Genomic DNA, 27,615 nt, shown 5'->3' with positions numbered 1-27,615 from the left:
GTGTGCTATCAGTTTTTAAGGCTTATTAAAATGAAAACCCCTGATATGTCAATTAAACGAAGACATTTATTATCCGATACAGTGGAATTTTGTGCAAAGGCTTAAAGGTGTTCAAACATTTGATTCTAAGGTGGGCTTTATTGACCATGTTATCAGGGTTTGGGAACTCTGACGTCACAGAAAGTTTTTTCAACTCTAGTCACGACACTTAGATTTGGAATGACTCTTTTTACCCATGAATAAAACATTACTGAAATAATGTTCCCAAAAGGTGATGTGACGTCAGAGTTCCTAGATACCGCCAGAATAGCTATTAAAACTCACCATAGTATTCAAATATTTGAGTGCCTTTCAACACTCTTCAAAAAAATCTGGAAAAATAAATGAAAGTATTTTTACACATAGTTTTTTTGAATGATGAACCTTACTTCATATGTTAGCTTTCTATTACTTTAAAGTTTACCAAACAAGCAAGATTTACACTCGTGGTGACAATCACCAATTTAGTCCCCAAAGAAAAACTGATAAATATTCCCAGCGTACGCTTTGCACCACATGTGCCACTCTTTACGTTCGATTTGCATCACTGCCAACATGTACGAGACAACCTTGACTTTTACGGCCTGTGCGAAGCAGTATGCATGATGCATGCGCATCAAATGTTAACAGAAACATCAGATTCATGTCTACAGCTTCGGCAGCTGCATCTTGAAGTATAAAGACCTGTCTTTGTGGTTGGAATGCTGTGCTTACTTCACCAACCTAAGGCAAACCCTCTCTATGATTATCTGGACTCTGTATATCCGTTTTCAATATACGTTATGTTAACAGACTACACTTGAGATCAATATTGTGGAGACAGCTGTAGGTTATGCATAAATGACGAGTTCAGGCGCAAAAGCAGATAAAAGCTGTTCGTGTCATGACCTTAAAAAAAACTATCACGCAATTTTGAACTTTGTCGACAAATTTTCTCTCTCATCTTTGTGATAGTTCACTTTTCTGAACCTACCTTCATATGCCTGCATTCCTAAAAACAGGAGGTCAGCACCTAGTTTCATTTGATTAAAACCGAAGAATTGAAATGAATTTGTTTTTGCGAAACTAGATCAATCTGACGTGATTACGGGTAGGTGATTATTAATTAGAAATGAAATGCATGGAAGTTTAAACGTTAAAATATTTATTTATTTGTTTATTTGGTGTGTAACGTTGTATTCAGGCATACAGACATTCAGACATTGACATTCAAGACATCTGAAGCACATGTTGGCATTCAGGGCACTTGAAGTCTGACAACCCCCACACGTTGATATTCAGGACACCTGAAGTCTGACAACCTCGCATGTTGACATTCAGAGCTTGCGAAATCTTAAAATCCAGCATGTTGACATTCAGGACACCTGAAGTCTGACAATCCAGCATGTTGACATTCAGGACATCTGAAGTCTGACAATCCCTCATGTTGACATCCAGAGCTTGCGAAATCTTAAAATCCAGCATGTTGACATTCAGGACACCTGAAGTCTGACAATCCAGCATGTTGACATTCAGGACACCTGAAGTCTGACAATTCCTCATGTTGACATTCAAGACACCTGAAGTCTGACAACCCCCCATATCAGTCCTCCTCCCCCCATTGAGGACATCTGAAGTGAAACAATCCAGCATGTTGACATTTAGGACACCTACATCTGACAATCCCGCATGTTGACATTCAGAACACCTAAGTCTGACAATCCCGCATTTTCCCTCATGTTAACATACAGAGCTTGTGAAGTCTGACAATCCAGCATGCTGACATTCAGGACATCTGAAGTCTGACAATCCCTCATGTGGACATTCAGGACATCTGAAGTCTGACAACCGAGCATGTTAATATTCAGGACACCTGAAGACTGACAATCCCTCATGTTGGCATTCAGGACACCTGAAATCTGACAATCCTTCATGTTGACATTCAGGACACCTGAAGTCTAACAATCCCTCATGTTGACATTCAGGACATCTGAATCCTGACAATCCCTCATGTTGACATCCTACAGAAGAGAATAAATCTATTTCATTGTTGTTTAGCGTCATACTTAAGAACTAAACATCACTTTATAGGTGGAGGAAACCACCAACCATTGGCAAGTTACTCACGAATTTTCACGCTGCGCGGCATGCCGACGTGCAGCGTTGATATGTGTAGTCTTATTGGAAAGCCTATTAAAAGCCTAAGGTATTTAATCACCTTCCCTATGGACCTGCCGGTAGAAGTCTGATGGAAGTGTACAGACATCCCTATTGCAAGTATTTCCCCACATAATGAGGAGGACTGATCAGTGTACATGAGTTGACTTTGTGTCCTGTGTCAAGAGTGCATAATTGTACGTGTGGAAAATAAAGCGAGATTTAAGAAGCGATCAGTAACAGTAACAAAAGAAAAAACATGTGGCGTGAAAGTATAAAAGCATTTTGTCTGTCGCCTATAACGTGATGCATCTGTTTTTGTGAAACGGGAAATAATAATTTGCTAAAGCCGCATTATTGTGTCCCTAAGATAGAGTGGAGCTTTGTTGTTTACACACTTTGCGGTTGGCTGTGGTGTGAGGTCCACGGGTATATATTTTAACCTCAATAGATAACGAGTGTCTATATAGATCACGGGGGGTTATGGATTTACAAATAGATACGACTCTTTAAATAAATCTTGCTTACGGCAGACCAAGGCTTATAAATCGATGGCCAGTGAGTATGGATATTGTATAGATAACAACTAGGGTAGGTTGCACGTGAAACGGGTATGCAGCCATATGGTGGTTTATCAATCAGTGGGCATACGCATTAATCATGGAATACGGTAAGACGATGGTGCAATGGTTAGTCTCCGCAGTTGTGGTGAATCCAACACGTATTTTGTGAAGCGTGAGGTGATCAGTGATCAGCTGACGCAGGCATGTCCTTAACAACTGCTGTGGACACTGGCGGTATTCCAGTCAGTTGTATAGTCTGGTGCCGGGTTAGACTGCAACGTGTAAACTTACTGCACTTATTGGGACAAGTGCCTGAAATTGAAGAGCAAAACCGTTATACATTATACAGACACCCGTGTAACAAGGTGTTGAAAACAACGTTTTCGTTTTCGCGGAGATTTGAAAGGAAACAGTTTCCGTGTGGAGAGATTCATACTTATTGGCGGACGTTTCCCGAGACTTAGGGTCAGCCCTATATGAGAAAACAATGTTTAATGGACAATGTAAGCTGTTTGTATTTTGTGGGTTTCTCTTGCTTTTTGTCCTCTTTCAAGGCATGGTCATTCTGAAACCGGCGTCCGTTCCAAAACCTATCCGCGCTACATATGGTGCCAAAATCACCAATCTTTGGAAATATTATTTAACGAGGACTGATTTCACCTTTGAGACAACATACGTTCGGACATTTGAATTTGGGACAACCCCTGCTTCCCGCTCTCCCGGTGAACGCTTACCAGATAACAATCATCAGCTATCTCCAGAACGAATTATATGGAATTCACCAGAAAATGTGCCCTCTGACGCCAAAAACACATCCTATCGAGTTCACACGGAAAGGACTTATAAAGAAACATTCGTTGAAGTTTCCTCACGAAATTTCACCGACATTCTCCGAAAGGTATGTACACGTGGGTTTAACATTATCGTTATTTGAGCGATGAACAGCTGAACGATTCCAGTGCGCAAGGCTTGGTTTACAGACATATCTACCTTACCTGTCTAGACCTGATTCCTTAACGGATTCCTTAACAGATAGGGTCAACGATTTTCTGATAACCAGTAGACCCATGTAGGACATGTTAACTGTGTAACAGTAACATAATATTGATGTCATCAACATGAAGTTCTTCACTGTTTGATGATAAGGCAGAAATTATTTGCCACTTGCATCAATCATGGGGATGTATACTGTGAACCGGTAAATGATAGTGTCAATCGACAAAAATATGCATAAATCACATAGTGCTCGCGACAGATGCCGCACGGCCTATATAACTGCGTATACTGATTTAACTGCTGTATTTTTGCAAGCGGTGGGATATTTATGTTCTTTTTAGGTTCGAGCCACTGTAACCTAAAACTGTTGACTTATACTTGTTTACATTATATAAAAGGAGAGGTTTTCTGAAATGTAGTCTAAATGTAGTTCCAGGCGTCAGCTTGTACAACAGGTACATCCGTTGGTCATCTCATTAACTCAAGGACAAAGCCATTCTCAGAGTGCTTGGAATGTGTGCGTATACTGCATTCTTTAGGTACATAAACAATAAAATGTTTGCTTTCTGATCATAAGTAAGATCCATAAAACGAATGGTGACCAAAGACATGTACATTCTACAAATATAAGTTTTCTGTGAAGTGAAGAACCCATTCTCACAATCATTTTTATGGACCGGGTTTTTACCAACATTAAGAAATAATAATAATAAGAAGAAGAAAATAATGTAGTACCGACAAAATATTATCATTTTAAAAAAATAATTGGACTCTAGTGCATGTTCACTTATCCACTTGATAGATATTATCAGAAAACATAAAACACACACTACTAGTAAAAATAACGAAATGTCATAAATAGAGGTAACTAAATACACCAGACTAAATATACTATACCGTTTTCCTCACTTAAGGCGTAAGAATATTACAGTCCCTGAGATATCTCTGGAAGTGAAATGTCCTTCAGCAAGATGCACTCTACATCTAATTAAATAAATCCCTTCATTACAAAAAAGCAATGGCTTACAAAGTGGTGTAGTCGATTTAAATTACTTCCTATGACTTGCTTCCTAGATTGTTTCAATGTGATTGTATATTAAAAGTGGTGACAACACGGCATATTGAGTAATTCTACACCAGTGATATCTGATAAAAATTACGGGGCTTCCGTGGCTCAGTTGGTTAGCGGGCTAACACAGCGTAATGACCCAGGAATCTCTCACCAATACTGTCGCTCTGAGTTCAAGTCCAGCTCATGCTGGCTTCCTCTCCGGCCGTAAGTGGGAAGGTCTGACAGCAACCTGCGAATTGCCGTGGGTTTCCCCTGGGCTGTGCCGGGTATCCGCCCACCATGATGCTGGCCCCCGTCGTATTTAAGTGAAATATTCTTGAGTACGCCGTAAAATACAAATTAAGTAAATAAATAAATAACTGATAAAAAATAATTAACACCAAAGCCATTAATTTTACTTTACTGTGTTTAAGCAATGGTGCAAGGGGGCGTCTATAAGCCTTTGCTCTTGAACATAACACCTTCTCAGCCGGTAGAGCGTTCGCTTTGGGGGGTGGTAGATCCAGGGTTAATCCTGGGTCGGGTCACACCTGAAACCTGAACGAATTTGTAACTTCCTTGCTTGGTCTTCACCGTCGGGGCGATGGTGTAACGTCTGGTTGAAACGTATCAGTATAATGGCTCGGGCGGGGCGCCTTCGGTAAGTCGTCTCAGTGAAGCAGCACTAGATGAAAGAGCGCTGGAAATCCGTCCTGCAATAAAGACATACATTACATGCACTCTAAGGACTCCTTCGTCGTCATATGACTGAAAATTTTTTAAGTACGACGTTAGACCACAAGCACTCGCACTCACTCTTGAACATAACCGCAAGGATAAAGGCACATGTAACCATACGAAAGCTTAGCGTTTAAACTACCCCACGCATAAGTATATTCATAACGAACCTTAACATTTTAAACATAACCATAGGTGTAGGCATAAACATAACTAAGTTTACCACTTAATCACAACCATAAGCTTAGACGTAACCATAAGCCTTGGCATAAGCATAACTAAGTTTAGCACTTAATCACAACTATAAGCTTAGACGTAACCATAAGCCTTGGCATAAGCATAACTAAGTTTAGCACTTAATCACAACTATAAGCTTAGACGTAACCATAAGCCTTGGCATAAGCATAACTAAGTTTAGCACTTAATCACAACTATAAGCTTAGACGTAACCATAAGTCTAGGCATAAACACCGAATTACAATGTCAAATTATTGTAATGTGCTTTATGTAAGGGAGGCCACTAATTTTTATCATAAATGGAGTGCTCTCCCTTGTCCTCCAATATATGCACTTTAACCCCTTTGTATGCAGTAACCTCGTCCCATAATCTGGGTCGTGCTATGAGGCGTCTAATGCGGGAATTTCACTCATGCTTCACTATTACTCCTCATGTAGCTATAGTAACGCACGCATTCTGGTGCACGATTGGGGGATTTCACTGATCACTTGCCTTATATCATCCCATGTTTGTACATGTGCATCTAGATGCTACTGATTGGGGTTCCTTATATTATACATATTATACAGGCCTAGCTCGTCTCTGACCAGTCATCGTTGTCTACCTGGGCATAAACATGACCACTTAATCACAACCATAAGCTTAGACGTCACCATAAGCCCAGGCATAAACAAGACTAAGTTTACCACTTAATTACAACCATAAGCTTAGACGTAACCATAAGCCCAGGCATAAACAAGACTAAGTTTACCACTTAATCACAACCATAAGCTTAGACGTAACCATAAGCCCAGGCATAAACAAGACTAAGTTTACCACTTAATCACAACCATAAGCTTAGACGTAACTGTAAGCATAGGCATAAACATGACTAAGTTTACCACTTAATCACAACCATAAGCTTAGACGTAACTGTAAGCATAGGCATAAACATGACTAAGTTTACCACTTAATCACAACCATAAGCCCAGGCATAAACATAGCTGATTAAGTTTAGCGCTTAAACGTAACCATAAGCATAGGCTTAACCATAACTATCACCATAAGCATAACCATAAGTAAAAGCCCAGGCATGAACATAACTGATTAAGTTTAGCACTTAAGACAACCATAAGCATTGTTATGCATGTAAGTATGCTTGGGGTTTTGTATGGCACTTAATTGTAGACCAGTGACGTCTAATAAATTATAATTAACATCACTGCATTTTTCCCTAGATAAGGGCTGTGCAATGTGCTACCACTTAAGCATTTACATGAACAGTTAGTATAAAACCCTAACTGAGGTAAAATTGACAAGAGTCCGTATTTCACCGGTTACGTTTGACCATTTTCCTAATGTTACGCTGTCGACGGTGCTCTGGTTTTACTCTCAATATGTTGTACGTTTTTAGGCCTATATTGTATTCCTTCCATACTGCACAAATCAGGATTTTGATGGTGGACTAAGACTTTTACATTTGTCTTTTCGAAGGTGCTAAAACTATCCACAATAATCAGGCATTTTGAAATATACAAAAAGTACAGTTTCCGTATCCTGACTCAGTCAAAACATTTTTTAAAAATATGAACCCATTCAAATAAGCAAAGAAAGTCCCAACGATTACGCTACTGATTTAGAATCTAAAACCTTGTTGTCAGCATCAAGCGTGCGATCCCTGCCAGAGCTAGAGGAAGCCACGATGTCGGACTCAAATCCTGTTTAGCATTACGCACGCAGTTATAAAATGTTGTCATGTTATGATTATGTTTAAGTGCTAAAGTTAATTAGTTATGTTTATGCCTGGGCTTATAGTTACGTCTAAGCTTATGGTTGTGATTAAGTGGTAAACTTAGTCTTGTTTATGCCTGGGCTTACAGTTACGTCTAAGCTTATGGTTGTGATTAAGTGGTAAACTTAGTCTTGTTTATGCCTGGGCTTATGGTGACGTCTAAGCTTATGGTTGTGATTAAGTGGTCATGTTTATGCCCAGGTAGACAACGATGACTGGTCAGAGACGAGCTAGGCCTGCATAATATGTATAATATAAGGAACCCCAATCAGTAGCATCTAGATGCACATGTACAAACATGAGATGATATAAGGCAAGTGATCAGTGAAATCCCCCAATCGTGCACCAGAATGCGTGCGTTACTATAGCTACATGAGGAGTAATAGTGAAGCATGAGTGAAATTCCCGCTTTAGACGCCTCATAGCACGACCCAGATTATGGGACGAGGTTACTGCATACACAGGGGTTAAAGTGCATACATTGGAGGACAAGGGAGAGCACTCCATTTATGATAAAAAAATAGTGGCCTCCCTTACATAAAGCATGAATTATGAATTTGGGTACGTCATTTTTCGCTACTGTACACTGCACTTCCTTGCACTCTCAACAAATGCACCTTGCATGTATGAGGTCACTCGGGTTTCACAGTTGCACAGAAAATCGAAGAATAGTCTGACAAAGATTCCTTGCTTTGCAGCTAACACATGTTTTCGGCTTTGCATTCAATTCCTTTTTGAAGTTTCATTGTTGTTAAGATATAGAACGAATAGTGTGCCACACACTCATTTTATCCATATCGGAAATATTTGATTTAATATTTTTATAAAGTGACGACAGATGTGTCAGAGCTCAGATAAGCAAATTGCTGAGTCAGTCGTTTGAATAGAGCGATTTCTTGGGTAAATCCACTTTACAAAGCGTAGGTAACATTTTCGAACAGCGAGTATAGGCTGTGATATATATATTGCCGGTTACTGTTGAAATGAAAACAAAGACGTCTTCAGATATTACTGTTTACAACTACTATATAATTAAGTTATTAAAATTTTCAGTTTGAGTTACTTTTTAACATATTATTCTGCTAACAGGCTTATGATTAATATCCATACTCAACAATATCATGGAAGAACACGTATGGACCTGACGCTGGCCTGCTGGAGTTCACAACTTATGCACACTGTGATAAAATGCATTAGGCTACATGATTACAATGTGATTTGGTACATGTATTTATGTTCGTTTTATAATAATTTAGTAAAATACGAAATATCGAACAACAATATATATGGTGAATCGCCCTGTAGTAGTTGTTGCAATACGGATATTGCCTTTCTAGTTTTTATATATCTACAACAAAAGTCAAACTTTAACTTTTTCCGTTGATCTCTAGCCTTATCCCTTTCATGCCTTACCTTTGAACAGCCACCTTGATGGAATCTGGTTTGAATTTCGCCACCCCCACCTCCTTTTACCGTTTATCAGAATTGCCATCAATAACAGTGGTCAAACTCACCTGCGGTGACTCATTACTTATCGTAGTCGTCACCAGTGACTTATTTATGTTTCTAATCGCCACCAAAGACTTATTACTGATATTAATGGCCACCAAGAACTTGCCACTGTTACTAATCGCCACTGTTACTACTTATTACTGGTAATAACCACTACCAACGACTCATTACTAATATAAATCGCCATCAACGACATATCACTAATACTAATCGCCACCAACGACTTATTACTGGTCAAAATAAAACCCCGCGCTGTGCGTTTATAAATATGAATAATTGTCCAGACAACCATCAGATAATGACTAATTACTGTTCTAATCGCCATCAACGACTTATTACTAATACTAATCGCCACCAACGGCTCATTACTGGTACTAATCGCCACCAACTACATATTACTAATACTAATCGCCACCAATGACATATTACTGATAATCACCACAAACGGCATATTATTAATACTAATAGCCACCAAACAGTAATCGCCAAACAGTAGCCGGCCCTGATAGCACAGTAAGACCTTAAAAGAGGAAATTGTAATTTCCTCGCCGGGCTTTCAGCATTAATGGGATATCAGTATAAAGGCTCGGACTGGGCGGCTTACTTGCCTTCGCAGTGAAGCAGAACTAGATAAAAGAGCGGTGGAAATCCGTCCTGCAACAAGGAGGCACATCTTACTAGGAGGCACATCACATGCACACTATGGATTCCTTCGTCGTAATAAAAATTGTTCAAAGTACGATATCAAACCCCAAATACTCACTCACTAGTAAGTTGTAGTGTTAGCAAAGCCTAAGGGGTCACGTGGATAAGTCCCGTAAAGCGTGTACATGAGAATATAGTAAAACTCAAGCAATCAGCCATTCTCAATGTTCAATTATTTGTTCACAGCCTCCAGTTGCCCATCTTAGAAATTTCAAAAATCCCTGCTGGATTGAAAGGGCATCAGAGATCAGACACAGCATAATGGACGGAAACTTCAAAGGAGAGATCCGCTGCTTGCCTTATTTCTTCGTAGCCGGCTTCCCTAAGTGTGGTACCACGGATCTGTACCGTCGACTAGCGCTGCATCCCCAGATACAACCACCGTGTGCTAAAGAACCTCACTGGTGGACCAGGCGTAGATATCAAAAAGGTACGTAGCTATGACATATGCACGGAACCCCACGTCAAGGGAACTTACAACAGCAACAGAAAAAAAATAAAACTAGAATCCGGGTTTCCGAAATACCCTCTCCCTCTTTCATCCCTCAACATTTCCAAGAAAAAAATAATAATCAGACTGTCATTATTATTAATCATGTAGATGTTTAGATGTGATAAAAGATATACACAAAGTCTTAGGGGAAATTGGTGCTATACTTTAACAGGCGTTCCATGGACAAAATCTGTGTACATGAAAATCCATTATTGCACTAAGTATCTGAACGGGAGTCATTATCGAAATATTTTCCCGATTGTAATTAAACACAGATTTAGATGATAGAGCACATGTATGTTTGGTTTCATGGAAATTTTCATAGGTTCAGTACTTTAGGAAAAGTTGCATGGACAGAATCTGAAACACATGGCAAATCACTATTACCCTAAGTCACAAATGAGGACAACTGTGAAAAAAATTATCCGATTTACAGTAAACTTAAGCATGCACAAGTTCAAATGATAAGCAAAATGTACATAAGTTTCATCGAAATCGCCGCAGTAGTTTGGGAGGAGATGCATGAACAAAATCATGTCTACGGTCTGACAGACGGACTGACAGGGTGATTCCTGGATATTTTTTAGGAAATGATTATCTCGCAGTTGCATGCATATTTGCTTCATTGTTTAAGGATTGGGATTAAATTCAAAATGTTCTTTTCTTTGGCAGGTAGAAGCTTGCTGACCTACCTGAAGTGTTTTCAAAAAGCAGCTGAGAGAATAGCAGAGTCAAACAACTATACGATAGTTGTGACCGAGCCGCGGCATAAAATTACTAGTAGGTATCGCGTGTAGTAAAATATGGCATGGTCAAACAACTATATCATAGTTGTGGCGGAACCGCGGCATAAAATTACTAGTAGGTATCGCGTGTAGTAAAATATGGCATGGTCAAACAACTATACCATAGTTGTGACGGAACCGCGGCATAAAATTACTAGTAGGTATCGCGTGTAGTAAAATATGGCATGGTCAAACAACTATACCATAGTTGTGACGGAACCGCGGCATAAAATTACTAGTAGGTATCGCGTGTAGTAAAATATGGCATGGTCAAACAACTATACCATAGTTGTGACGGAACCGCGGCATAAAATTACTAGTAGGCCTAGGTATCGCGTGTAGTAAAATATGGCATGGTCAAACAACAATACCATAGTTGTGACGGAACCGCGGCATAAAATTACTTGTAGGTATCGTGTGTAGTAAAATATGGCATGGTCAAACAACTATACCATAGTTGTGACGGAACCACGGCATAAAATTACTAGTAGGTATCGCGTGTAGTAAAATATGGCATGGTCAAACAACTATACCATAGTTGTGACGGAACCGCGGCATAAAATTACTTGTAGGTATCGTGTGTAGTAAAATATGGCATGGTCAAACAACTATACCATAGTTGTGACGGAACCACGGCATAAAATTACTAGTAGGTATCGCGTGTAGTAAAATATGGCATGGTCAAACAACTATACCATAGTTGTGACGGAACCGCGGCATAAAATTACTAGTAGGAATCGTGTGTAGTAAAATATGGCATGGTCAAACAACCATACCATAGTTGTGACGGAGCCACGATATCAAACTACCAGTAGATATAGCGAGCATTTTCATGAAGTCATTAGTGATACATATTAGGAATGACGCACAACAGAACGCTGTTTACATGTTTACGGCATAGGGTGAGCTTGAAAGCCGCGGCACGTACGCTATATCATTACCGCACAGTGTCATATGCATAAAATACGTGCAGTTGAAGTTCCAGTTTAACTTCTACATTTTTCAAGTAAACTTCTATATTTACGATAGACTATTGCTTCACGAGTAGGTCGTTTTCAGTTTCATATCCAATCAGATAAAACCTCCAAATATTGACTCGGAAATGTATTACCAGTAAGTATCGTTCATCTCGCAATGAACGAGCAGACGGTGCGAACTAGATTTGCCGACCTTCAGGTCGTACACAGATAAAGATAAGGTCACTCATTACTCGTAGGTCGTTCACTAGTATCTTAACCTCTGTAATATTTCACTTATACGACGAGGGCCAGCATAATGGTGGGAGGAAACCGGGCAGAGCCCAGGGGAAACCCACGGCCATCTGGAGGTTACATCAGACCTTCCCACGTAGCGCCGAAGAGGAAGCCAGTATGAGTTGGACTTAAACTGCGCTGGCGTGCTAAGCCGCTCCGCCACGGCTATCAGCGTTTTCGTATGTCGCAGTAAATGTTATATGCAGTTTCTTAACTTACTCAATTATTTTATATTTTGAAGTGGACTGTAGTGCTTCTACATTATGGGATCAAACCAACTGGCGCTTCATCCCACAAAACAACCTGACATATGATGAACCTACAGTGACGAATATCCATTCCATCCATCATTTATTGCCGAATGCGAAGATGATAGTCATCATGAGGAACCCTACAGACAGGTAAGTGTCCAGAGCCACTATTCAACGACAATACACACACATCAGTTATCTTCAGGACTATCTATAGAAGTCATCACCAGAAAACTTATGAACACATAAGTTAGTGTTCAGGGCCACTCTACACAGAAGTCATCATCAGGAACCCAACACACGGGTTATTGTTCAGCGCCACTCTACACAGAAGTGTAGAACCGGGAACCCTGTACACATGTTACTCTTCAGGCCTACTTTACATACATGTCATCATCAGGAACCTTACAGACGGGCTAGTGTTCATGGCGACTTTATAGAGAAGTCACCATGAGGAACCTAACACAAGGTTTTGTGGTCAGGGTGACTTCATAGAGAAGTCTCCATTAGGAACTCAACACACGGATTAATGTTCAGGGCCATTGTGCAGATAAGTTATTATAAGGAATCCTACACACGAGTCATTGCTCCGGGTGACTTTATAGAGAAGTCACCTTCAGGAACCCAACACAGGGTTTAGTGTTCAGGCGACTTTATACAGAAGTCACCATCAGGAAAACGGCTAGTGTTCAATCCGACTATAAAGCAGTCACCATCAAGAACCCAACACACCGTTTAGTGTTCAATGGGATGTTATAGGGAAGTCACCATCAGGAACCATACACACGGGTTTGTGTTAAGGGCAATTTTATGGAGAAGTCGCCATCAAGAACCTTGAACAAAGATTATAAATTCCACGTGTATAAAATTTCAAACATAGTTTAAGTATTATTATTTCTTTAAAAGTCGGAATATTTCACTGTGAAAACTATGGGTGGATAAGTAATGTTTTGTTCTGCATCCCTGTCAAATTCTACATCTTGTCGTTTTTCTGTTTCTTTAGGTTGTATTCAGATTATTTGTATTTCAATAGCGGACTGAGTGCATCTAACTTTCACAAATTTGTGATTCGGAGTATAGGCATACTTGAAGACTGCTTTAAGAAAAGAACCACACGGGCCTGTCTGTATGACAAGCAGTTCCAAAGAACTCTACAGGTAAATACCGTTGTATAATGTGCACGGCAATGTAAGTTGGCTGAAACGGTTGGCGTAAAAATTCAGTGTGTTCAAAGTTTTTTAACCTTAATTTTTATTTAATAACGAATATTATACCCACACTGTTAAAAGGATCTGGTCAAGTCGACCAAACAAAGCACGCTAACCATTAAAAGACTGGTCAAAAGAACCATTATGGTCGAATGCTCATGGTCGCCAGAATAGGGTCAAAGTACATTTGGTCGAAGCAACCAAAACTAATGAGGTCGCATTTTCTGTGGTCGCTTTTTCTTTGGTCACCAAATTAGGGTCATGGTAAACATTATAGACAAAGTTTTATTGGTTGTTTGGACCACTCTATTAATGGTTATTTTGAGTGAGTGAGTGTTCGGGGTTTAACGTTGTACTTAACAATTTTTCAATCATATGACGACGAAGGAGTCCTTAGCGATCATATACGTGTAATGTGCCTCCTTGTTGCAGGACGGATTTCCACCGTTCTTTTATCTAGTGCTGCTTCACTGAGACGACTTAGCGAGGGCAAGTAAGCCACGCCGCCTTAGCTATTATACTAATACGGATAAATCAGTCGTTGCACTATCCCCTTAATGTTGAACACCAAGCGAGGAAGTTACAACTTCCTCTGTTAAGGTCTCAGGTGTGACCCGACCCACGATTGACCCTGGATCTACCGCCTCCGAAGCGGATGCTCTAACAGCTGAGCTATCGGAGTTGGTTATGGGTTATTTGAACCTGTTCTGGGACCTAAATCTGACTGAAATATTCTGGTCATTTCGACCTTTTAATGTTTGGTCGCCCATAATGTGGTCGGACGCCATGAAATGACATAGTTGCATGCTCATAAAAATGGAATATAGACAAAATGAAACCACCTCCCCTTGACAAGATCAAGCTAGGGATTTTTCTATGCGTAATATTTGTCATATTAATAAAAGGAAAGTGATGTCCATCGAACTTCACGCAAGATGACGCTGCTGACGGCTTATTTCAAGGTTCTGGAACCAGTGCAACGCAAAAAGAAATTTCCCTGTCAGAGAATGGCACTTCGGCTCTCCAAACTCTCGACGTTGCGATCTGTTGAAATAGAGCATTTTCTATTTTCGCCAGACGAACTCGACAATCGTACCACAGGCACACTGCATTAGTCGAACAGGTACACTCTTGTTTTCGACATGAAGAAAGCAAATAGAAAGCAATGATATTATTATTATTATTACCCAAGCTTCCTACCAACATTTCATATCTTCATTGTTCTGAAAGAAGCTCTAACAATTTAGAAATCATTTACAATAATCTGTGCGATTTCTTTTATTTAAGGTTCGTCTGTATATAGGTGTATATTCCGTATATATTGAAGACTGGTTTCAGCTTTACCCTCGTGAGCAGTTCCTGTTTCTTCAGTCTGAAGACTATGGCGCTAATGTGACCAAATCCATCCTCAATGTTTTCAGGTTTTTGGATCTCGGTATGTACTACTCCCTGAATACAGTTGGCGTATGGAAACTATATTTGGAATCGTTTGTAACTTATTATACGTTAGACTCATCATAACATAGCCTTTTAATCATCATTGTTAAAGTTGTCTAAACATGACATTATCATTAAAGGATGCTATACGGAAGGGAGATAATCCGGAAATCAGTGTCATGGTCATCGCGTTGGATCTGTAGTTCAAGTATACAGCTTAAATAATACTTGAGTCTACAGTTGTAGTATTTGCAGTGCCGTTTAGTAGCAATGAATTAAAGCCTGTCACTTTCATTGTTAAAGCCAATTATAGTGATAAATTATAGCCAACAACTTGGTACACTTGCTGGTTTAGTTGCGAAATCGTTTGTCTCGCCTCAGTAGTCCCTTGACAAATCACCAGTCCAAGAAATAAGTGAAGAGCAAAGTCAGCAAACCCATATCCCATTCTATTTAAACATACAAAACTTATTCATCGAGTAAAACAAGACCATTTTCGAATCTGAAGGGCCACAAGATAAATCACAATCACGCAAAATGTGATGAAAAGCGGAAAATATTTGAAGAAATTATTGCGCGGAAACCAACGATCAACCTTTTTATCTGAGGGTCCAAAAAGAAATCTGAAGATATATTTTATCAAAATTGAAATATATTTGGAGAAGTTATTCCACAGAAACCAAAGCGTGACAGATGGCTAACGGACAGACACAATTTAATAGCTCTTGCTTTTCGTCTAAACTTGAAATATAAACTTCAAAATTAAATTACAATGGATTTATAAAAGTGAGACATGTCTAAAGAAAATCCAAAATATTTCAGTCAAAAACAACGTCCAGCTGAAGCATTCCACCTTTAATTTTTCTGATTAATGACACCATCGGTTGCGAACGTGTCCTTCCTCATTTAGCCTCCCCCTCTCCTGGCAAATGTAGTCAAAAGTTTTACTTCACGTGCTGGCCCAAGTCCTCTTCACATTTGTAAGAAGATTTAGACTTTCTACGGTGAAGAATCCTGGATCGTAACTTGATGGTAAAAGTGAAAATGAAGAGCAAAGGCACTTGTTTATTACTTCATGTTTTCATGTTTCACGCGAAACTGTTATTTCACAAACAATTCATTTCTTCTTTCATTATAAAAGATTCCCCCGAGAAGTCAAAACTACACAGCATTGAAGAGAGCCCAAATGCCAATACGCGATCCAAGAAAAACAAGAATCTCGGCGATATGCTACCAGAAACAAGGACTATGTTGGAAAAGTTTTACTCGCCATGGAACAAAAGACTTGCCAAACTTTTAAATGACAGCCTTTATTTGTGGACTTGAGACAACTGAAAGATGTCCGTCATTACTGGTTAGTTATATACTATAATTTGAGGACTTTAACCTCACCTGAAACTAGCAATTCGACAATGAAGGGAAAAAATAACATGGTTTAGTGAGTGGCGGAATTTCAGGATATGGATAGTTCCCGCTAAAGACATCTATGGATGTGAGATCTTCAAGCGATATTTGCAGTTTGCTTTCTCACCTAACAGGTAAAACAAAAAACAATTATTTTGAACGTGTTTACGCGGGATGTTGGATGTCCAGGAAGCTGTCTGTTCTTTGTGTAGTTTGTACATGTGGATGATAATAAATTGATCAACACTTCCTGGTCTGATTGCCCCTCCAGCTACACGTTAGCGCGGGTGTTTCAAACTGGTAATGAAATCTACCACAGTGCTGTCATCTCTTGCCGTCGATGAGTCAAATTAAGATTTATCTGACTGGTGTTTAACGTCGTGCTCAAGAATGTTTCTCTTCTTGAGAGTGACAGCGGCCAGATTTATGACTGGGGAAACCCGTGAAACCCGTGAAACGCCAGGTACATAACAAAGAGTTTAATGCGGATTTTCGCACGTCACCGGGAGGGTTCAACATTTATTATTTCAGTTTTGGTTCGCCTTAACCCGATTGCGGAAGTAACATCGGCAGAGTCATGTAAACTGTGGAAAGATTTGCAATAAAAAAATATTTGAATATTTCCTTATGCTGAACAAAGAAATATAGATGGGCCTCATCACCGCAGTTTGGTAAAGCGCGATTATCAGATCCTCGGTCAATGAGCACGCGTGTTCCAATCCAACCCTTGTTTTTAAATCAGAAATTTGACCCGATGACAAGCAAGAATAAAAATTTTTGAAGAACTCGTGGATATGTAAATGAATGGTTTTAAGAAGGTAAGAATTTCAACAGAGATCTTTCTACACGCAGACTCTACTTATATATTGTACTCCAGGTTACTCATATAGATAATAACAGATAATAACACGTTCAGTGATTGCACGTAATTTACAAATTTTAAGGATATCCAAGTGCGTTTTAAAAACTCTAGTAAATCACTTAAAACAGAGGTTTGGAAACAGTGAAATCGCAAAGCATGGTTTCCTAAGTTATACTCATGTACAATGTTTTTCTTCTTTTTGGTAAAGTACAGAATATTTTGACACATTGACATTAGGTGCCATTTATGACGTCGTATCGTTTAGGAATAGTGATGAAATTTCTTGTAAAGCAGGAAATAATCGTTTTCCGAGGAAATCTCACGCTATCAAAGCATGCTATCATGGGCATACATATTGCACCCTTGTGTTCCACCGAATATCTGCACGTCACAGATGACGGGTAAAAATGACACGTGAACGACCATGGCATATGACATATGACACACTACTGTTTGTAACGCAAGATGGATTATTGCTGGAACCTAACGGACTACTGTTTGTGGTACACAACGGACTACCGTTTGTGGTAGATGACGGACTACTGCCTATAACACATGACGGACCACTGCCTGTGGCACATGGCAGACAACTATCCATAACACATGACGGATCACTGCCTGTGGCACATGGCAGACAACTATCCATAACACATGACGGATCACTGCCTGTGGCACATGACAGACAACTGTCCATAACACATGACGGGCCACTGCCTGTGGCACATGACAGACAACTGTCCATAACACATGACGGGCCACTGCCTGTGGCACATGACAGACAGCTGTCCATAACACATGACGGACCACTGCCTGTGGCACATGACAGACAACTGTCCATAACACATGACGGATCACTGCCTGTGGCACATGGCAGACAACCATCCATAACACATGACGGATCACTGCCTGTGGCACATGACAGACAACTGTCCATAACACATGACGGACCACTGCCTGTGGCACATGACAGACAACTGTCCATAACACATGACGGACCACTGCTGTGGCACATGGCAGACAACTGTCCATAACACATGACGGATCACTGCCTGTGGCATATGCCAGACAACTGTCCATAACACATGACGGACCACTGCCTGTGGCATATGCCAGACAACTGTCTATAACACATGATAGACCACTGCCTGTGGCATATGGCAGACAACTGCCCATAACACATGACGGACCACTGCTTGTGGCACATGACAGACAACTGTCCATAACACATGATAGACCACTGCCTGTGGCATATGCCAGACAACTGTCCATAACACATGACGGATCACTGCCTGTGGCACATGGCAGACAACTGTCCATAACACATGACGGACCACTGCCTGTGGCACATGACAGACAATTGTCTATAACACATGATAGACCACTACCTGTGGCATATGGCAGACAACTGTCTGTAACACATGACGGACCACTGCCTGTGGCACATGACAGGCTACTATTATGGTCTGTAGCACATGACAGATGACTGCTGTCTGTGACGCATGACGGCCCACTGCCTGTGACACTGTGAAATTTGTGAAGTTCTTAACTTCAGTTCGTAGTAACTATGTCATTTCATGGCGTCCGACCACATTATGGGCGGTCAAACATTAAAAGGTCGATATGACCAGAGTATTAAAACATGTGTAAACTTTAGATTAGATGATATAAAACCGACCAGAACCGTGGGGAATTCTACGACCGTCCTGAGCAATTGCACCGTGTACCTCTTCCACGCTGCCTTACATCCTTACATACATGTACGTTCTCTTCGAAACTTGCACAAAAGAAGGATTTGATCAACCAGATATTCCTGTCCATTGGGGGAGATAAGATGGTTTTTCGCTGTGTTTGGAGAGCAGACTGCTGTACATAATGAAAAGAATGCCGGACAACAAAATTCACAAGTAACGGTAACAAAGTAAAGAAGAGATAGCAGATAAAGATAAAAAGATACAAAGATAAAGGCATGTCCATAATGCATATATTCATATACAGCCGCATGTTTCTATATACGAACATTTTGAGCATATCTCCACTTAAGAGCATTAAAAAATCGATGAGCCTACCTACCTTTTGGGACATGTAAATCCTTACATGTCCCAAAACAGGGGAAAGTTACAGCAGCTACTGGGGAGCTGAGACGCAGGCTATTGTACACTACAGATAATAGAGCAACAGAGCGAAAACTCTTTGGACAGCTTTGGATTTCCCCTCAATTAGCCGACAAGAACCGAAAGCCGTATTTCAGGAACTATGTTTGGTGGAAAATATATGCTGTTTCTCTCATGTGGATTTTTATTGATTTTTGGTCTCATTCAAGGCATACTTGTTTTGTACACGGCATTGGTCCAAAAGTCAGAATCTCTCAACTGTGGAATCTTGACATGAATGAGGCTCCATCCACTCAGGCATTTGAGCCATAGAAAGGCGCTACTCTTAGCACTTCTGGTAAACGTTATTTAGTCAACACTCTTACAACGTCTTTAGAGGAGCGCCTTCTCAGGAATATAGCCTACAAACACAACTGACCGCTGACGCCACAACGAGAACATCTTTGGTGCACACGGAAAAGACTTACAAAGAAACAGTCGTTGAAAGTCCAAACAATAGCTTTGCGCACATTCTCGCAATGGTATGTATTTCTACATTATATGTCAGATGTTGTCCTCTATTACATTTCCTCCTTGTCCTTTAGGTTTTAATTTGCTATACATTTATAACTTGATGTCCATACAGTGAACAGCTGAAGTCATCAGATCTGAGCGTATAGACAGGTTCGTCTTATACTTGGAGAGATTTTACATCGGGCCGCCGATCGCTTGTCGGGACCCTCGCTGACAACTAAAACTAGTAATTCTGACCATTAAACTAGTGACACTACATGTACAACTGTCATACATTTCACCAATGATGATGTCGCTTAAAGCCGGAGGCTTTCCTCCACCCCTAAACCTGGCAGAGTATACTGTTAGAGCACAGTCAAGTAAACAGATGACTTTGCTTTGTGGAATCTGTCCCCTGACCAAGTATTGTGTTATACCCGTGGTCGAGGTGGTTAGCGTGCCAACGCAGCTCAGTGACCCAGGAAACATTCTTTAGTACGGGGTAAAGCACCAATCAAATCATTAAAATATATCGTGAAACATTGACTCGGTTCTTTAAAAATATCTGGACAACTTTAAATTTTGTTTTTCCAGTGACCCCAAATATTGGAATAATTTGAAAGTTGATTAATGGGCTGTTCAGAATATTTAAAGTAAAATTTAAACAGGATCCACGCTAATACGAACGAATGATAATGATGACAACAAACCCACGGATAGAAGCAACTGTTGTATAACATGTAAAGAGATATCTTATGTGATAAGTAATGCTTATTATATATACCAAAGCAGTAAAGTGGGATATTTTAATTGGCAAATGATTTAAATGTTCTGTGAGGCTGCATGATCATATACTGTGCCCACTGCCCAAGATATAACAACTTAAGGGGGCCATACTGACTGCTTATTAGACTGCCGCTCCCGTTACACTTAAGCAGATCCGCCGCCCACGCTATACTTCATGTGGGAACTTCCTTCCGTTCTGTACTTCAAATCAGAACCACCGCCCGCTGTATACTTTACATTAGAACCACCGCCCACGCTATACATCACATCAGAACCACCACCCTCGCTATATTTCATATCAGAACCATCTCCCATTCTGTACTTCACAGCATAACCGCCGCCACACACGATATGCATCATACATATCCGAATGGACACCCATGGTATACTTCATATAAAAATCGCCGCCCATGCATTGCTGTATACTTCACATAAGAATCTCTGCCCACGCTATATACTTCCACTCTTTACTACTGTCGTTATGGCAACCTTACAATGACAAAGTTTTACACCACAAATTATAACTGTATCCAGAATGATTGTAAAAACAAAAAGAAAGTTTATAAACTAACCACAAGGTCATGGAGCTTACCCGAGCGCATTGATTTTCCTTACTATATATGCAGCAAATCTGTCAACTTGAACCTCAAAACTACATGCCCCTTAACTTTCGGGTAGTAAAAGTCATACCACCACATACAGCTTGCACTTTTCTATACAACATATCAAAAAATTAACCTAGCATTACCACCATTTTTTTTAGTTGTGCCTACTCAGGTTGATCAGGTTGTGCCCAATCAGGTTGATACTCTGGGTATCTGGAATATGATGTTTTGTGGGGAGGGGGGTTAAATTTCTTTTCTGTAGAATCTGCAGAAATTAAAACTTACCCTGTTTTTCCTTAAATGCAACAATTGTTGTCATTAGAAACTAAAATTAGACCACCTCTCCTGAGTTGCACTGAAGTTATGTAAGAATAGCTTACTTAAAATTGATGATATATATAATGTACCATATCGAAGTGCACCGCAATCTACGTCGGCTGAAACGGTTTGCTTAAACTCGGTGTGTTAAAAGTTTACAGCCTTAATTTTATTTAATAACCACATTATACACACGAAACTGACATTTTAAATCAAACCTATGACCTCAAGCGAGTTGCAACGTGTATATCTTTGGGAAATACAAGTCACTTTCTGTTTCGTAAGTCATTAGATTTTTCGCCCAAAAGACGATGCCCTAAATATTCACATAATAAGACAAGATTTGGTCTGTGGTTTGCTTTTCATTTTCTGTCTAGCTACAGTCGCTTTATTACCATTGTCAGTATACTATTGATATATGTATTGGGTGGACGTAAAAAAATGGGCAATACTTTGACACTCAATATCTCCGAAACCCTCTCACGTCAGCTTCTAAAAATTTACACACTCAAAAGCCATTATGTCCTAAGTATACGGACCAAATGAATCTACAAATCAAATCAATTTGATCCTTTAAGATTTCTGTTCATGGGACCAAAATCAAAATAGAGTCAAAAACGCATTTTCCGGACATTTCAAAATGATGTTCTACCTTGTTTTACTTGAAAAGGTGGCCAATTCCTTGTCCGCCGCAGAGAAAACCATCTTGATTCAGCAAAACTTGCGCCTATCTGCCAGAAGGGTTTCTAGAGCCAGACAGTTTTTCCAACCGATACTTGTTTGACGCATGTCAGGTGCAGCGCGCGCTGTACTCATGACACCTGACAGGTGATGCAATCTGGGTCACCGGAATGAGCGCTTTTGAGACTATGTTTTCATTTTAACCCTGTATACAGACTACTCAAGCTATGACCTTGAAAACTGGTCAGTATATTAACAAATTATGCCACTTGAATGTCTAGGGTTTTGAAAGGTTTGAACAAAGGATAATGGAGCAATGCAGCATCAAAGTACGGCCCATTTTTTATGCCCAACCGATTTATATAAACTTTTGGATGGATAAAAATAACATTAAACTGACTGATGAAAGCCAGTTTCATGTTGGTTGATTAATTTATTTGTTTGATTGTTTTTAACACTGTATGCAAAAATTCCGCGCTGGCGTTTAACTTACTGGTGAAGGAAACCAGAGTTGCCGAAATTAGCAACCGCCCTCAAGCATGTTAAGGGCGAGGAATTTTTCAACGTGTGGTCATGTTGGTAAAACACATGTGGTGTCCAACGAACTTCATGCAACAGAACACTGTTGACATCTTATTCACATGAAAACCTCGAGAACACAGAAACCAGCACAATGCAAAAAGAAAGTTCCCTGTCAGAGAAAAGAATTGCAACCATGTCACTTGTGCCCTATGTATCGAAACTCAAGCATGTTAACCACTTTGCCACTACCCACCTCCAAAATTTTTGACAGTGGTTCACCAGAGAGACGTCAGGTTTCCAATCATCCGAGTTCAGGCGATACGATTTGTCGTATTCGACAAGTAGAATGACAGTAGTACATCTCTCTTTCATAGGTCTCGTCCAGACGATCCGATTTGTTGACTGCTACCGTCACTTTCTATTGACTTGACAATCGTACTGTGTGAGCTCGCCTTGAAATTACATTCGTCGAACAGGCACACTTCTTTTGTCACAGAGAAAGCAAATTATAAGGGGATGATAGCTATTGCTTAAGGCTCATAGTTGTAGTTGATAATGATCCAGGCGTGTGGATCGAAAGCTTGTGAAACCTTTTACATTTACGTAGTGACTTCATTATTATTATTGATATTATTATTATTATCATCCAAATTGTTCAAATCTAAGTGTCATTTACTTCCGCATCCAGCTTGTTCAAAAAGCTGCATCAAAAATTCACCACGGATAATGTTTCACGACATTTCATAGCATCAATAATTTAACAAGAAACTCTAACAACTAACGAATAATTACAATAACCCGATTTCTTTCTTTCAGGCTTGTTTGTATATAGGCCTATTTTGAAGACTGGTTTCAGCTTTGCTCCCGTGACCAGTTCCTGTTTCTTCAGATTAAAGACTATGGCGTCAATGTGACCAAGTCCATGCTCACTGTTTTCAAATTTTTGGATCTCTTTTGGATCAAGTTTTTGGATCTCGGTGTGTACTTCTTTCGCGGCACATTTCACACATTACACTATATTTGGAATAGTTTATAATTTTAATATTTATAGACTGATCGCAAAATATTCCTTTATAACCATTGTCCAGGCTTTAAAAAAAACATTCAACTTCCCTCGTTGCGTGTCCCTGTCATTAAAGAATGCTATAAGAGAGGAAGATAATCCCGAAATTAGTGTCATACTCATCGCACTGCATCTGTAGTTTAAACATACAGTTTAAATAATACTGGAGTCTCCAGTTGTAGTTTTGGCTGTGCCGCTCACTAACAATGAATGAAAGCGTGCCACTTTCATTGTTAACGCCAATTATAGTGATAAATTATAGCCAACAACGATTCTTTCATTCACGGACAAAAGCTGTCTTTCAAATCTGAGATGCCACAAGATAAATCTGCACACAAAATGTTGTGAACTATTTGAAGCAATTACTGCACGAAAACCAATGATAAACCTCTATAAAGGAAATCGTCAAATCTTATGCGCAGGTCTGCTTGGTTTTCGGACGAAAAATGTCCCAAATGAACATCCCTCGTTTTTCATGAAAACGTGAAATATTAATATTTTAATAAAAATAAAGTATGTATGTGAAGATGACAGACGATTCAACAGAAGATCCAAACAAATTCAGTCAAAAACAATGATAAATTTCCAAGTGAAGCATTCCGCCATCAGCTCTTCTGATTAACCAGATCATCAGTTGCAATCGTGTTTCCCTCAGTTACTTGATATCAAACTTATTCTGTGTTGTTTGATATCACAGCATGTTCCCCAGCAAATGTATTCTAGTTTTACTTCACCTTACCCACGTGCTCACTCCCTCCTTCCATTGTAAGAAGGGCTGGGTTTTCAAGACACGTGATTCCATTACCCATAAACCTGACGGTAAAAGTGAAAAACAAAAGCATAAGTACTTTATCAATTCCAGTTATTTATTACTTTATGTTTTCGTGTTTCATCTACCCCGTTATTTCATGAACATACATTCGTTGTTCACACTACAAAAAAATTTCTGAAAAGTTTTTGAGCTCGCAGTTATACACCAATCAGCTAAATAAATACGTAACAAATGTATTGTATTTATTTACTTACTTGATTGTTGTTTTACGCCGTAGTCAAGAATATTTCACTTATACGATGGCGGCTAAGGTAACACGCCAGCACAGCGCAATGACCCATGACCTTCCCCTCAATGTGGTCATTGTGAGATCAATCCAGCTTAAACTTCCTCTCCGGCCGTTCGTGGGAAGGTCTGGCAGCAACCTGTGAAGAGTCGTGACTCGGTCCGGTTTCCTCCCACCATAATACCAGCCTGCGAATGGTCGTGGGTTTCCCCTGGGCTCGGTCCGGTTTCCTTCCACCATAATGTAATCTTGGCCGCTGTCGTATAAGTGAAATATTCTTGAGTACGGCTTAAAACACCAATCAAATAAAATAAATATAGGGACAAATTTGAGCCCTAACACATCATCACATCTGTATCTAAATATCGACCAAGAATTAAACTTGAATATCGAAAACAATTCCAGTGGTAGACCGGACACGAAGTGAGATCACTACAGTAGATATCAGGGAAACAGCAATCTAATTACAATAGCAACAGCAGAAATGGGCACCTGTGTTTATATGTATCCACCAAAAATTAAAACTCTATTTGGAAAACAGAACAGTTGGAGTTGTAGCCAGACCCAAAGTCATGTCTATTTAAAGCTGTCATCGAAGCTATTACTATTACAAATGCACAAAAATTGTCCTAATGCTGGAATTCGTTTTATCATGTCTTATGTCCTTCCAGTTACTGATTTGTATTGCAGCACATTTTGGGGCTCATCTTCCAAAGTATCCTTACCCTACATGCAGACTGAATTATTTCAAATTTCCACAACGCCATTCTTATTTTTATATGTCTGAACAATCCCCCACCTAACTACTCAATTCATCAACTTCTCCCAACACCCAAAGAAAACCCTTACGATCAACATCCTTATTTAATGTCATACTCCCCATATCAAACACTTAACTTTATAGACGTTCTATAACCTTGTCGATATTTATACTCCTACCAAACTTCCTAAAACTGGCTATTGTTATACAAACTGGTATGATCATTGATTTAAAAAGAAACTTTGACTGTTTAATTGATTGATTGATTTGTGTTCACGCCGTGTTCAAGATTTTTTCAGTTATATGAGTGAAAAAAGCACATGTGCTATAGGTTTAACAAACAGCAGTTAACAGCCACAGTGTGGTTTTCTGTGTTTTAGGTCTCCGTGGATGTCGGTATTTACACTGTACATAATGAAGACTGGTTTGAGCTTTATCCCCGTGACCAGCTTCTTTCCCGTTTCTTCCGACAGAAGACTTCGGTGTCAATGTTTCCGAGTACCTTGTTAATGTTTTCAACTTCTTAAACCTCGGTGTGTATTTGTTCCCGAATTCTAATTGAATATATTTTTTAATAATTTGTAATTTAGATTTAAAAATGTTTTCAGGAAAATTATTCGTTCACTGTTCCTCCTTACGTGGCACTGCCAATGAAGAAAGCTATAAGAAACAGAGTTAGTGTACCAGGATGCAGCCAATGGAAGTGTGAGGGAGGGAGAGGCACGTGCCGGCTATGGCCCAGTGTGTTCATTACCAAATGGTCAAATTTGGTCCATTTTCCAAAATGATGATAATGGCATCACTGCAACCTCCAAATCATTTCATAGGAATGTTACGTATCATGTACTCCGGCTTCCGCTTTACGCCACGCGACCTAGTGTTGTGCCTGAAGTGCCAATATACAGCATAAATACGGTTTTCGTCATATAACTTAGTAATACATATTGGTGCGTGTGAATTCATCGTCAATAATACTTCCAGATTTTTTGTATGTCAAAATAGTTGAAGTTGTAGAAGTAAATGACAAAACAAAACGTTTTTGTTCAATAAGGTATCATTTTCATACTCCGTATGGCGCGTTTTTTAGAGTTTATAACTCAGGAAGATCATATGAACAAACTGAGATCATCAGTCAGTGACAGTCACGGAATTTGTTAAATATCCAAAACTTATTTATGGGTCAGAGTGGCTTTCAAACTGAATCTGAGTTTCTGAAAAATTATCCAGCAGACAAAAAATGATCAAAATCGCCGGGTATATTTGGAAGAGTTATACTGCACGGAAGCCAAAGCGGGAAATCCAAATGAAACACTCCACTCTATGTTAACTCAGATTACCGTCATCAGAAGTTGCACGGGGTTTCTCACTCAGTTAGTTGATATCAGTCTAATTCTGCACTGTCTGTTGTCGCAGCTTATCCTCTAGGAGGTCTATTCAATGATTTTGGTTAATTTGCCCTCATTCCTTTTGTTTTCTTTGTTGAAGAAACGTGATTCCTAAACACTTAAACCTGACCGCAAATGTGAAAAACAACAAAGCAAGTCACTTTCACAATATAATTTATTGTCTACTTTATTTTTTCATCTTTCACGCGATTATTTTGTGATCATAAATTCAATTTTTCTTGCATTGTAATGGATATTCCAGATGATTCACAGCTACACATGACTGAAGAAAAAACATATGACAATGCACGATCTAAGAAAAAGACGAATCTCGGCGAAATGCTACCAGAAAAAGGGCCTTGTTAGAGAAGTTTTACTCGCCATGAAACAAA

The 27,615-nt window shown here is 39.6% G+C and overlaps 1 protein-coding gene across 1 annotated transcript; it reads left to right on the top strand.

Moving 5' to 3' along the window:
• Positions 1-2,716: 2,716 nt before the first annotated feature.
• Positions 2,717-16,862, top strand: LOC135468562 (carbohydrate sulfotransferase 15-like). The gene is made up of 7 exons (XM_064746893.1): positions 2,717-3,636; positions 9,936-10,179; positions 10,915-11,022; positions 12,522-12,681; positions 13,535-13,688; positions 15,027-15,174; positions 16,318-16,862. Exons 1-7 carry the CDS (start codon positions 3,226-3,228, stop codon positions 16,500-16,502), a joined length of 1,410 nt encoding a protein of 469 aa, XP_064602963.1. The 5' UTR covers positions 2,717-3,225; the 3' UTR covers positions 16,503-16,862.
• Positions 16,863-27,615: the final 10,753 nt, after the last annotated feature.

This window comes from Liolophura sinensis, chromosome 6 (assembly GCF_032854445.1).
Source record: "Liolophura sinensis isolate JHLJ2023 chromosome 6, CUHK_Ljap_v2, whole genome shotgun sequence".
Lineage (NCBI taxonomy): Eukaryota > Metazoa > Mollusca > Polyplacophora > Chitonida > Chitonidae > Liolophura > Liolophura sinensis.
The sequence above is the reverse complement of the archived record's forward strand: the minus strand, read 5'-3'. Positions and strand labels throughout refer to the sequence as shown.